Genomic DNA, 14058 nt, shown 5'->3' with positions numbered 1-14058 from the left:
AGTTATGGGTGGTTTGCATGACTGGTTGGTACTCATTTATCTTTCAGCCAAGCAGTCCTTCAGCTTCTAAGGAAAACCTAAAATGCTCCAACCAAAAGCAAGATGACAGATGGAGAGCAGTCCCATTATCACTCCACTTCATCACGACAGAAGACGAAGCCACCGATTCCAGCTGCCATCAATCACAGCCCCCAGCACCGCGCATCGATCACAGCAGCCACACTCTGCACAACCCCACCACCAGCCCATAGGACGCCCAGCAGCAGCCTACCTTCAATCTTCTACGTCTGGCTTAATTGGAGACAGTCACTGAACTACTGCAGGACTAACAGGAACGTTGCATTAGCAATTTCCCCCAGACATTTAAACGGCACACTAAGGTACAAAACCTTTATTTTCTTTCTAAATTCAGATATGGGAAAGGAAAAGAGGTTCCAAGGCTGACATCACATAGTCCAGTTATTTCCCTTTATCGTACACCCAAGCAATCATTGGAAATTATCCTTTTCTTTGTCATTGAGGAAAGTCAAAATACAACGGATATCTGAAGTGAATTTTCACGCCACTTAATTGGTCCATTTTCTCTGTATAGATTAAAACACTTTTTCTGCTGGAAGCTAACAAATAGTACTCAGACACAGCTTGCTCTGTGTTATGTCACATCCTCTTCTGAAAGCATTATTAAAACAGAGCATTAATACCTTCTCTTTCTTTGTACAGTAGAGAATCCACCTACTTTACAATAGCAACGAAGAAAATACAGAAGTACACCAAGAGATGTGCTGAGCACAGACTGGTACAGGTCGGTCCCCAACAAATCACCCACAGAGAGCCACTCATTGCACAAGTGTCACAGAACAATTAGTGGCTGCTCATCGCTTACAGGTCCAGCCATAAACAGCAGAAAGTAAGGACTGAATGATCTACAAAACCAGAGCTGCCTTTATGAGAACAGGAGCAACATTCTGCTCTCAGCACGAGTCAGTTTGGGATTCAAACCATTTCCAGCTACAGAAGGACCCCAGCACTTTGTGCTTTGCTGGGAACCAGGGTTTTGCAAACAAGAACAACAGACGTTTGACAACAGGAGCTCCACGCACGCCCCACACTCCTTCCTCTCACAGAGTCAGCAGTCAGCATTAGAGTTGGATCAATACCAGACACAGGCTTCCAAATCTCACGGCAAGCGCGATTAAGCAGAGCTCAGTACCGGATGCAAACAGAACAGCAGTAACAAACAGGACAGTGACCCGTGTTGTTTTGTCCTCTCGCCAACGCTTCCACTTCAAGCACCAACAGACAAACAACAACAAACCCACAAACTTACGAGAGAGAGAGTGCGTGCCTTTGGGTAAGTACTCGAAGAGCAGGGAGCTGTCGTCGCCCAGCACGTCGGCCTTCAGCGACAGCAAGCTGTTCTTGCTCATCAGCGCTGCGCGCAGGTTGGCGACGGTGGCAGCTTGCAGTGCATCCTCCCTGTCCAGGGGGGGCTGCGGCAGGTAGCTGCCCTCCCCAGCACCCAGCAGCTGCTCCTCGGTGTGTACAAACGGGTCCGGCCGCTCCCCCCGGCTGTCCGAGCTGCTGGGCTCTGCTGCCGTCACCTCAGCACCTGTGCAGGGAGAGACGCCATCAGCAGGATGCACTGGGTACGCCTGACGTCCATCTGTGACCCCCAACCACAATGTGACCTTTCAATGCTTCCCCCACTGAAAGTACTGGACACCAAGAGTGAACAGCCTGTAATAGATTGTGATTTTTGATGTGAAGTAACTCTCCGTCGTATCTGTAGTCTTCACAAATCAAAAAGCTACCTACAAAAAAAAGTTGCTGTGCCACTCAGGGAGCGCTTCCAACACTGCAATTCCTCTGCCTGGCACCTGCAGAAGCAGAGCACCTTCCTCCACCTGTGTTTGATTTCTCTAATTGCACACTATCAGCATTATTCCCTCCCAGCCAAATCAAAGAATCATTGCTTTGATTTTTATTTCTGGGTACATGTTCCATACTACCTCTGCAACTGAGCACGCCGTTAACAGGTACGTGCATTTCTCCTACAAGATAATGAAGTCTGTTTTACAAACATTTCCACGTAAAGGGAAGTTACAAGAATTTAAAACAAGAATTTAAAACACAACAGCTGCCGCAACAGAGGGTGAAGAAAGCAAATGAAAGTGCACTGAAACAGGAACACATCCCAGTCAAAGCAGGGACAGCTGCAGGAGCCCCATCCAGGTGTTTGCCAACCCCATGGGCAGCAGATCCCTCCCCTCCTCCTGTCCCATCTCAGAGCTGCCCATGGACATTACACGACGTGCCGCTGCTGGCTGCAAATGGACACTAATTGCTAAAACACACACAGATTAATTGCAACCACAACAATGCATTAAACGTTCCTCAAAAGCCAAGAGTAGAGGCAGGTGGTGAAATAGAGGCTTTGGAGCTCCCAGTATTTATAGCTGCAGTAACCTGATCAACTATCCACTTAGTGACATGAGCATCAAAACACCCTCTGTATACCTAAACCCAAAAAGTCATCGAGTTCCTCTCCCCGAGACTCCAAAACCACTTCTCTCTGGGATGCAGCTCCTTTTAATGGGATTGAGCCAAAGAATTACATGAATCAAAAGCGTCCATCCCTGCCCAGCAATCCAACCATCTCCTGGAGCTCTGCAGAAGCACACAAACCAAGACGTGGGCAGCACACTCCCAGTGCTGCAGCACTGCAGCTCCCAGCCTTTGACCATGCCCCTGATCCACCCCCAGCCCCAGAGCTGCCCTGGGATTAGTGCTGAGCTTATTAGTCTCTTTAGCAATTAATTATTTGGTAGTTATTCTCTTACACCAGCCTGCTTTCTGGAGTGTTGAAGCTTTAGAAAAGCTTTGAGTCTGTTGACTTGGATTAATAATTCACTGATTTGGTTTTAAAAAAGCCAAAGAGGCATCCCTGAAACTTTGATATTAACTTGGAAAGCCCATATTTACGCACAAAAAACCTAAGATAAAAAGGATCATTGGAAGCCCGAGTACAGAAACCCACACGTGGGCACCACTACTGCCATTCAAAAAGAAGAGATGTTACTTGAAAGATAAATAAGCTCAGCTCTTGTCACAAATCCAGGCATCAGAAAAGCAAAGGCAAGCCAGCAGCCTACCAACTACAGTGCATCAGCATCAAGGTTGTCACTGTAAGGAATTCAGCCTCAGGTAGTTTTCAGCTTTGAAACAAAGCTGTAGTGCCCACAAGCGAAACAGCTCTGCATGCAGCTCCTGGGGAAGGGCTGTGTGGAAACCAAGGTGATGCAATGTACCAACAGCAGATCTGCTGAAGGTAGCAGATTCCCAGGACTTAAGCTAGGGAACGCTCTGCCAGGCTGCAAGTCCTAAATGGCCTTCTTTCCCTTCAGCCTCACAAGGCAAGAGGCCGTATTCCACTCCACCATTTTACAATCATGCACAGAAGAACACTTCCATCCCACAGAATCACGGAGAAGATCTCCAAGATCAAGTCCAACCATCAGCCCATCACCACCCCTAAGGCATCCAGGCACTTGGAGATCACTCAGTGGGCACGGTGGGGTGGGATGGAGCTGGGTTTGGGGATCTTGGAGCTCTTTTCCAACCCCAATGATTCTATTCTATAATTCAACATCCCACGTCATTTTCTCTTGAAGTGAAATGAAGGTTGGTGAGGGTGAAATAGTACAGAAGATGCTTTGTGTATTAAATGTAAGAATATTTTATACAGAGTATTTCAGTTACAACAATGTAAGTTACCCAATTATTCATACTGGGTCAAGTATGAATGCCGCAAATAACTTCCAACAGATAATTAAGCTTGCTATTTTAAGAGAAAGAGGAAAAAGACCAATTCCTTCCTCCTTTTGCTCCCTCAGATGGCACTAACCAACATACTGACAGACAGGTTACTCCTGGCGTGCCCGTTGATCCTGATGAAGTAAAACAGATGACCTCTCTGTTCGTTTATGGAGCATCAGCTACTGCTTTTTCAGTGCTTAAGGTCTCCTGCGAAGGCTCCTTCTGCAGACAGACGACCAGCAGTGCTCTCCCTTCCACAGCCTCTCCTCACACACAGCATCATCCAGCCCATCCCCAGGCCTCCGCAGTCCTGCAGCTGGAGATGGCCAGGCCCTGCTGCACCTTAGGTGTGCTCTCCCTTCCTTCCCTGTTCCTCACAGCACAGCCCAGGCACATGCACTCCCAGGCTGCCAGGCACGAGTCTCCTGCTCAGCTTGCACCACCAGAACACATTTTCTACAAAGCTGCTCTCTTACTCGTTGGCTGCCAACCTGTGCTGATGCACGGGGTTATTCCGTGCCATGCACAGGACTTTGCATTTGTCCTTGTTGAATCCGTGCTGTTTCTGGCACCGTTGCATTCCAGCAAATCATTCCTCGCCGTCTGGTGCCGTCCTACAGCGTGCTGAGGGTTTGCTCCATGCCACCAAGTCCTCCATGACCACAGGACACGGCCCTGGAGCCACCTGTGATCAACATGGGCACCGTGCTGTCCCTGGTGGCTCTGACACAGCTGGATGGCAGCTGGGGGGTGGGTGGCAAATGTCACTGTTTCCTTCACAGTGTGACAAGCAGAAAGGGCAGAGGGATGTGAGGGAAGAGATGCCAACACCAGCTTCCTCCGCCCCAAATGCTCATTCCTGCATCCCCTGCTGCTCCTTCACTTGTACTCAACCATTTGCATAGTTGCAAAGTGAAATTGAGACAGGAACTGATGGATGTTAAAAATAGTCTAGTTTATTACAAAAAGTTTATTTTTAATCCCAGATCGGTTCCCCAATCTGGTTCACTCCATTTCCAGCAGAACAACTGCAGGAGAGCGTGGGGGTGGAAATGGAGCTCGAGGGGAAAGTGGGGCCACTGAAACTCAGCTTTCCTGCACTGGCCATTAACTCCTCCTGCTGCCAAGTGCTGACCTGAGAGAAAAGCTGGGTGAAATCAACGATGGTGTTCTGAGCGTGCCATGGATCTGTACGGAGCATCTGGACACACCTCTGACATCTCAAACTTCAGGAATGACATTTCTTGCCCAGATTAAGGAAGATGCAGCTGAATCTCCTCATGTGCAAACGACACAACCATTTGTAAAGTCCCAGGAGGAAAAGGCCTTTCTATACCGGCCTTTTCCTTCTGAGCAAAGACAACAGGAGCACCCGGGCCATCAGAAAAATGACAATCTTTTTACAGCTGCTAAAAATATCCCTCAAGTTTCTATTTCTGACAGCCCCGTGCCCAAGAACCATCCATCACCACGCTGTCATGACAGACTGTTTGTCAGACAAAGCCCAGTGTTCTCAGGCAGTGTTTACAGAGAGAAATGATGCCACGACCCACAGCTGTTCTGATCAGCAGCACTTTTACTAACATAGTAATGCACACACAGATATAATGCTCATCATGTTCCAAAGAAGCCCCAAATTCACAGTTCAGGAACTACAGAGATACAGGTTCTAACGTGCAATGCTTTTCCCCTCTGCACAAGCACAACCTGACTTTGCATGGACACATTCTAAAAGCACTGCTTTATCTGCAGCATTGTCTCCTTCAAAGCAATGGGCTGCAGGCAAATACCAGCTGGGAAACCCTCTTCATTCCTCCGAGGATCTTAAAAAATATCATGGCTGAAATGATGGAAATGGTTAAATGGGGCGAGTTAATTCTTTCTGAAACTATTGCAATTGGAATACCAAAGTGGTCCTTGCATGTGACAGCATGCCAAGTAATTGTATCTTCCAAATCCTTCAGAACAAGTACTTATCTTTTGAAACCAGTGCCTGTAAGAAATCTTCTCCCAAAAAACACCCTAAACCAAAATCAAATCTGAGACCAACACAGCAAAATTAGTTTTCATTTTTGGTTCACTGCATCTAAAGAACGAATTCCTCCTCCGTGTGAACACAAAGGCATTGCTGCAAAGCCGAAAGTGAAAGTCCTGCGCAGACAGATGATCACAGAGTGGGATCCAAAATGCTAAAGCCTTCATTTCTCACTGCTGGGAATTGCAGTAAGGAAGGGTAAAGCAGTACAGCTGCGAGGAGGCAGTCGGTCTAATCCTGGCACAGGGAACAGAACGTAGCGAGAAGGGCACTCAGCGGAGGGGAAGCGCCTCTGATCTCGGGAGTTAAAGCAGATTAAGGGAATCAGGGCTGCGACTGCGGGGAGGAGGAAGAGGAGGAGGAGAGCTCTGGAGCCCAGGGAACGTGGAGCGTGGGGTGGGGAGAGGAAATGGACACAGCTCAGAGCTAAAGCTGTGCAGGGTGGAACCATTTTGCAGCCAGGGTGTAGCCATGGGCAAGCGGCCGGGCTGAAAAGCACTGACTTTGGTCTCCGGATTTGAAAACAACCCGAACTAAGCCTTTAATAACTGAGCTCAGAACCGCTACTCCCATGAAGGCTGCACCCCAATCATTCATTAGCTTGGTGCTGGCACTCCCCACAGCCTCTATGCAAAATGTTTTTGTAGCTGCTGGCACAGCCACCCACAGAGAGCCAGGCAGCACCACCAGGCAGCCCAAAGCATGAGAGCAGCAGCCTGCGGGCACCTCTTCTTTCCTTCCTACTACCAGCTCCTGAGGACAGTACATTGTTCATAAGTAGTAAGTAAAGCCACAAGTTCTGCATTTTTGTGAGTTCCAACAGCTGACCCCCAGGTACCAACACCACGTTGAGTTCTTCCCCTGCTCACAGTATTTCAGGCCCTTACTCCTGTAGCACAGCAGAAGCAACACCACTGGCACTGTCCAAAGGTGCTCAGTGCACAGATGTTTACAGCGCACGTGCACACAGCCAGGACACCAAGTATAATGTGAATACAGCCAGAGGAGAAAAGCTTTCCCATTCTGCAGACTCCCACCACTCCAGGTGAACACATCATCACATTCTGGGCAGGTGAGCAGACTGGTGTCCCATTGGAGCATCCCCTGATGTCCCACAGCAACAGAAGATCCCTGCTTTGTGCTGGGATCAGTGCACCACCCAAAAACGTGCCCAAGCTTCTCCTCCATGACAGAGGGCACCTGGGCAGAATCAAAGACTTGGATGGGAAACCTATATGGTCAGAAGGTCACCACTCTGGGTAACGTAAAGTTCTTCTTACAGAATAGAGCGTTTTCACTGCATTTAAACAAGGTAAAGGGGGAAGTTCCCAAGCTGCAGTGTCTTTAAAAATGACTGCTCTGTTTAGAGAATAATTAGTGTCATTTCACAGTCAACTGGCACAAAAAAAAAAAAGAAAAAAAAAAGAATCACTTACATCTTTAGGGTGCAAACACTCAGAAGATGTGTGGGAGTACTTCCTTAGAAATAAATTCCTGATTCACAGTGACTGTGCTTGAAGTAACACATTAATAAAACCATCAATGAATTCTTCCAGAGACACTCCACAAGTGGCAGTGCTTTCCATCATCCGGAAAGGCAAAAGCAGCTCTGTTAGTGAGAGCTTTGAGAACACCACCAGCTCCGCAGCCCGTCCCTCCAGGTGTGCCACCAGCACAAGAAGCCTCAGCACTGAGTGGCAGTGAGCAGGCAGCTGTCTCCAAAGCAAAGTTTCAGTGGCTGCAGTGAGCTTCCCTGCACGGTGTCACAAAGTGCTCCCTTATAGCTGCCGCTCCTCACTGAACTAAAAGTGTGATGCCACTGTCATTTGCAAGATCCACCTTCCAAAACGCTGCTCACGTCCTGCTGAAATGCGGTGCTGCTTGCAAGGAAGACTAAGGGGTTATCTGGCATATTGTCAGGAGGAAGATGCTAAACTGTAGTTTTAACATCAACTCTCCTGAATTAGCTTTGTGCTGCCAGAATGTCTGTGCTAGTCTTCCAGCACAACAGCATTTTCAAAGGGTACCCAGGCTATCCCGTATGCAGAGCTAGCAGATCTCACAAGCAGCATCTTAAAATAACCAAACAGATCCAGAAAGATAAAGGAGCTTCAAAAAACACAGTTTGAGGTAACTCTTCTTCTTAGCATACTCACAAAAGAGCATTCTGCACCCACTTCCTCAGCACAGGGGCACCCTTTTGTCTCTGCTCTGTGCAGCGTGGCTGTGAACGCTGTTAACTACAGGGTGCTGCAGTCTGCTTTACAGAGTAAAGCCTAACTCTACCAAATTCAAACACAACCTTAAGAGTGAAGCACACATCCCCAGTACTAGTGACACAGCACAGACAACTGTTATTACCTGTTTTTACACCAAAAAAGTGCCATTTTTCTTCACGTCTTGGAGCTCAGTGTGGAGCACCCCTTGGCTGCTTTGGAAAGCAACCTGGGTGGAACCCAGCAGCTCTGCAACAGCAGAGAGCAGACTGCAGGAGGGCTGCTTCCACCTGCTGGAGATGGGGAATACTTGTGCAGTGTTCAGCAGACCCAGGGACCCTCCTGCCTGGAGAGAGGCAGTGGGACAGCGGTGTTTGGGGCAGCAGGGACACTCTCTCGTTCTTTGCACACTTGTTCTCACCTTTCAGCAGCACACACGGAAGAATTCCATCTCTGTTCACTTCCCAGGCTGGTGAATACAGGGAAAATCAGGAGCTGAGGTTCAGCAGGGCCATTTCACAGAGCCCCACGCTGCTCTCAGAGCAGTGCCCAGGTGCTGCCAACACACACAGCCCCGTGCCGCCTCAGTCCTGGCACTCCGCTCACCTCACATTCAGTTTTTCCCTTTACTCAATCAGGACAAATGGAATATTGAAGCAATTCTCCCAGCCACCAGCACTCAGCTTGCCCTTTTCCATCTTCACAAACACCTCTCTTATTGGAAACTGCATTTAGGACAAGATTTGCAATAACCTCTTGGGCCGTGCCTGTTACCATGCTGGCTCAGCACTGCACTGAGTCAACACCAGGAGCTGTGTTCCTCTCATCTGCAAACAGCTGTAAAGAAAAGGGCACTACTGCTCAACTCCCTGACAATTAGGACTTTAATGATGCAGACATCATTCAGCTTCCAGTAACACAATCTCCTACTCTTGGCACTCTTTTCAAAAGCACAACTTGAAGAACATTCCACTTATAAGCAGTTTGCTAAGATCAGTGCTGCAGTTCTGTTTCTGCATGGTTTGCCTCAAATACCTGTCCCAAGCCCACGCACCTCACAGAAATACAAGTGTTTGAGTTGGTTTTAAGGGATGCAGTGAAAATGAAAAATATTTGAGTGCCAATCGCATTCCAGGCACTCCACACTGAGTCTCTGCTCCAAACAACCCTACAACACGTGCACTGCAAAGCCAGGATTCATCATAAATCACTGTTATCTTAAGTTATCTCACATTTTTCTTCTAAGTGAAGTTGTTTAGATTTTATCACCAGCTAATTAGAATAATTACATGCAAGCCTACTGCAGTAGATAACTGTAAAATGTAATACTTCTGAAGATACTTGCAGAGTTACCCATTCATTTAAATGCCAATGAAAGCCACATTCAAACTTCGGTATGCAAGCAACTTAAACATCCCTCTTCAGCCCATAAAGACTATTTAGACTTTCACTATGTTTATATTGCTTTTTTCACCTGAATTTGACAACAGAGGCGTATATATAATCTCACCCACCCCTCTCGGATTCTGGTATGCAATGAAGCATAGGCTAACCCCTATCACAAGCTGAATTCCTCAAGTCAGCCTAAGGAAGCTCAATGCCACACTCTCTCTGAAGTCCTTAGGGAAAAAACACCAAACCCAACATCACCAGCAGCCCTGGATCTATTAATTGCCCGTGGTCAGTGAAGCAAGCAGGACAGCCATCTTTACTTTAAAGAGAAAAGATTGTACCATAAAAAGATGCAATTGACTCAACTTTTCTCATGTCAGCCATGAAAGCAGAATGACTTACTTGGATCCCGACTGCTGTATGGCCATCCTGAGGCAGGTAAAAAAGATGGCATTGGAGAACTCGCTCTGCTGTCATCCTCTACTTGCTGTGTAATGTGACGCACAGTTTCCTTATTTTTCCTGTTCTTCCTGCGCCCCGTGGGCTGCCAGCCATCCCCCACTCCTTGTTCTGAGAAAGCGTTCTGTATTGCACTATCCTTGGCAGAATGCAGTTCATTCCCTCCATAATGAGAGGGAGAAACCTGTTCCTCTTTGATACGTAAAGACCCATAGCCCATGTCACTAGACCAAAGAGACTGGGATGAAACGTCTTCGTGGCTGTCAGTTTTTGGTTCCGGATCCTCCTTCCCATAACTGCTCCCTCCTTCGTGGCAGCTGGCGATAGCAGAATCTCCTGAAGAGTTTGCTGGACTCGTCCTCCGAGCCAGCCATGGCGATATGCTCCTGCCAGCCACCACTGCTGAGATCAGAGCGTCCGTGCTGCTGCTGGAGGGGGCTCCCAGCTCGTAGTCCACAAGGTCATCCGAGGCATCTGACTTGATGCTTATGTCCAGAGCTGCCTTGATGAAGTTGTGGCAGGCCTGCACGATATCCGTCATCTGCAGATAGCTGGCAGCAGACATCACCTCGATGACGTTCCTGCTGGTCAGCGCTAGGTGTGCAGAATACATGAAGTCAATGATTGCCTTAAAGCCTTGTGCAGTGACAATGTCTAAGTGGGTGACCGTGGCCTGGTCGGAGGTTTTCTGTACCTGGCAGTACAGCGTTTTGAAGTAGCGACTGCTCCCGAGCAGAACGTTTTTGTGAGCCTTGAAGATCTTCCCCTCCACGATGATGCAGACGTCGCAAAGGATGCCGTGCTGCCGCTGCTCGTTGAGCTCCCGAAGCAGGTGCCGGTAGTGGGAGGCAATCTCCATATCTTCCTTTCGGTTATTCATTTGGAAGTCTTTGTGTTTCCTCTTCCACAAGTCCTGCAAGGAGAAGGAAACGACTGTGTATCAACAGCCAAACGAGTTCAGATCAATCCCAAACTGTACCACGTTCAATAGCAGGTGCATCTTGATAAGCCCTGCGGAATACAAGAGCTGCCCAGAAAGGGTCCACGTTTATCACATGGAGCAGACTTCAAATAACTGTTGTTAAAAGGGACTAAATATGAAGCTCGGTCCTACATCACCTCAAAATATCCCAGAGAAACGTTTCTTTACGTTGTTACAGATTTGAAAGAAAACCTGTCTGGAGTTACTGGGGTAGAACAGCCACTGATTGTCACTGTTTGGGTTCAGTAAAAATTTGGTTTGGATACAAGTCCGGCACATGAAACCATGCTGAAATCACCCTGAAACAAAACTTCCTCATGGAAAAAAGGATTATGAGAGCACTAACAGCTGAAATCCCCCAAGAGCACAAGCTGACTGAAAGCAGCTACTGCCCTTGCTGAGGGGCTATAAACACTGCTCTCAAGTCAGAAAGGCAATAGGCAAAATCTGAGACTACAGATCACAACATTTCAAGTCCCCACCCAAACCAAACCAGCAATGGATCAGAGCTATGATATTGATTTCACCTGAAGCTCAACCACTTACAAGCACAACCTTTTCAACTTTGCAGTAAAACCTGCTGTTTCCCTGGCTTTGCATCCCCAAGATTTCCACACCAGCCTAAGATGTTGGGTGAAAAAATGCTATAAATCATAGCTGTTCTTCATAAGAGAGGTGCTCCAACCCTACAGTGGTGAGGGATAACTATTCCTTTCTTCCAAGAACTTGAATTTATCCCAGCGTAAGAAGCTCCAACTGTGAAGCTGATATTGAGGCCCACATCTCAACACACAACTGTAAAACGTGTGTGTGCTTGGAGTGTCACCATGGGCAGGCACATCCTGGATTTAGGATACTGCTGATTGCAGATAAAAACAAAATCCCTGTGAGAACACAACCCTGAGCTCTCCCAGTCCCAAAGGTAGGTGATTAAATATAAGTGCTGCCAACAAGGCTGAGTGAGTTTGCAGCAACTTTTCAACACACAAAGAGTTCAAATCCACATTCGGTCCCATCTGTTCAAACCAACCAGCAGCAGTGGGCAGACCCAGGGCAGCCACGATTGGGAAAGTTCACTGATGTGTGCAGGAGGGTTTCCAGCACGGGGGAACACAGATATCTAAGATCCATACCCCTGTTTATGCTATTAATATCACTTCCAGAAGCCAACAGTTGAGCCAACACCGTTGGCTGGGGAACGAGCCCACAGAACACAAACCTAGCATCTCCTTGCTAGAGTCCACCTGAGGATTCACAAGGTTGAATTATGCAGCTATTGCCTGCACAGACCTCCTCCGTTCTGTAGGAATGGGGCTGTCTCCTCAGCAGGGTCAGGAGTGCTGATTTGTGAGAGCAGCTGGTCTCTCACCATTGAAAACCATTGGCTTCCATCAAAAAGGCAGGCCCGTCCTCCTTGCTGCAACACGAACAGGCAGAACTGGGATTTATGCGCTTCAACTCTGTGCAGCTCTTCTGTAGAATTAAGCACAAAAGACATGAAGAAGCTTATCTTCATGTGAAGGTGGTCAACAGCAGTGTAGCTACACTACGCTATCCAAATGCTACTACATATAACATAGAGACCTCCCCGGGGACTTCAGCTCTGGTCACCTCCATCTAAATAAATAGACAACCAAGAGTCAGAATTGAGGAGCAAGAACATGAAGAACTGATCTGTAAAATGGCCTTTAAAGCCTGGAAAAGCCCTGTCAGACCCAGGCAGCATAGATGCTCTCTAACCCATGCACTGAAGGTGGCTGCCACTGCTTCACAGCCATCTTCAGCTTTGGGAGAAGCACCTATTAAGGCAGAGTGACAGTTCAGTTTTGTTTTCATTCCAGAAACCACTGCTGCATCTACTTTTAGGAGCCGAAGAGTCGGCTTAGCTCCCTCAGGAAATATGAATTGCCACGCAGGATCAAGTGAGTTGTCCATCATCAATCCTGCCTCCACCAGCTGCCATAGCCACGTGATGCAAGACATCTCACAACACAGCCATGCAATGATCCCAAGGCTCCCTATCTGGCACTTCCTTTTGCTCTTCTTTTAAAGGTAACAAAATCTAGGCTCCAAGATAGAATCTCCTTAGATCTGCTTGGAAGAAGAACTGTCTCCTGCAAGGTAACTTTCTCTTCCTCAATTTAATACAGATTCGCATCTGGAATATCTGTCCATATCTTCATTGTGCGTTTATGCAACAACAGCATTTCCTGGATCTCTTCTTTAATGTCCTGCAGCTAGAAATTACCCTGATTGCTTGAGATTTTCCTTCTTTACTACTTTAGATGTTCATCGAGCTCAGCTCAGCGCATGGCTGGGATCCCCTTGCTGTTGACAGCAGCCTATTTCAGATACACCTCATTCCCTGTTAAAGCTGCCTATGCCAGCAGCCTGGATTAGGCATTTGTCTCCTTCTACCTTTGCTTTAGAGCAGAGCAGTGTGAGCAGCAGACTGACTAATCCCCCGCTTCTGATGGATGAAGCACTTGCTAGCTTGTTTATGAAATAGCTTCCCTCTGACTTAATTTCCTATCAAGAGATTTTTTACTAACCACAGAACAAAAAATAATAAAAGATTCCTCCCTGGCTTCCCTCCCGCCTGCTGACAGCAGACACCCTGCAGCCACGCAGCCCTGTGTGCCCACATCCCCAAGGGCTGGGACAAGAGCGGGAGGTGCCTTCTGGACAGGGAAGCGAAGCCATCTGATGTTCTAAAATATAAAGAAGATAATAATACACGTTAAACAACGCGAAGATGCATTGCCCTGTGCAAATGATCACAATTTATCCTTGTTTTCAATCTTAAGGATAAAGAGAGGTGAACGGGGAAGACACCCATTGCAAAGAGTAGCAACCCTCCACTGGGAGGAGGTCCTGTGTCAGCATTTCTGAGTGTGCAAGGAAAGATGTTGAGTTTTATTGACAAGAGTACCTACATCTACCGTGGCAGCAATTGTTACTGGGGATGTCTGGTCCTCCCTGGCTAAAGGTCTGCCCCCTGCACACGTCGTCCCCCACCCAACGTTTGTCACAGCCTGGTACCTTTCAAATGAGAGGGCTTTAGGGGAGAAAATTAAATACGCCTCAAATTCAGAGGAATTAATTAGTTTTCTGTCTACACCATGTCAAACGAGAACACCCGTTTAATGTCAAGGAGC

General features: G+C 47.6%; 1 protein-coding gene across 9 annotated transcripts in view; it reads right to left on the bottom strand.

Annotated features, from left to right (window-relative positions):
- Positions 1–14058, bottom strand: part of ZBTB46 (zinc finger and BTB domain containing 46) — a 38516-nt gene that overhangs the window by 13861 nt on the left and 10597 nt on the right. For 4 of the 9 annotated variants that reach the window (XM_085241800.1, XM_085241806.1, XM_085241803.1 and 1 more), the window contains 2 exons: positions 9862–10831; positions 1328–1609 (listed from right to left, as the gene is read on the bottom strand). In XM_085241800.1, the coding sequence (XP_085097926.1) occupies positions 1328–1609; positions 9862–10831 (1252 nt within the window). Of the gene's footprint in view, positions 1–1327; positions 1610–9861; positions 10832–12119; positions 12374–14058 lie in introns of those variants that run through there. The other 5 variants (XM_085241805.1, XM_085241804.1, XM_085241808.1 and 2 more) reach the window with 5 other exon arrangements.

The sequence above is a fragment of the Meleagris gallopavo genome, chromosome 22, assembly GCF_905368555.1.
Source record: "Meleagris gallopavo chromosome 22, MGAL_WU_HG_1.1, whole genome shotgun sequence".
NCBI lineage: Eukaryota > Metazoa > Chordata > Aves > Galliformes > Phasianidae > Meleagris > Meleagris gallopavo.
Note: the sequence above shows the minus strand (reverse complement) of the source record. Positions and strands in the feature narration are given on the sequence as shown.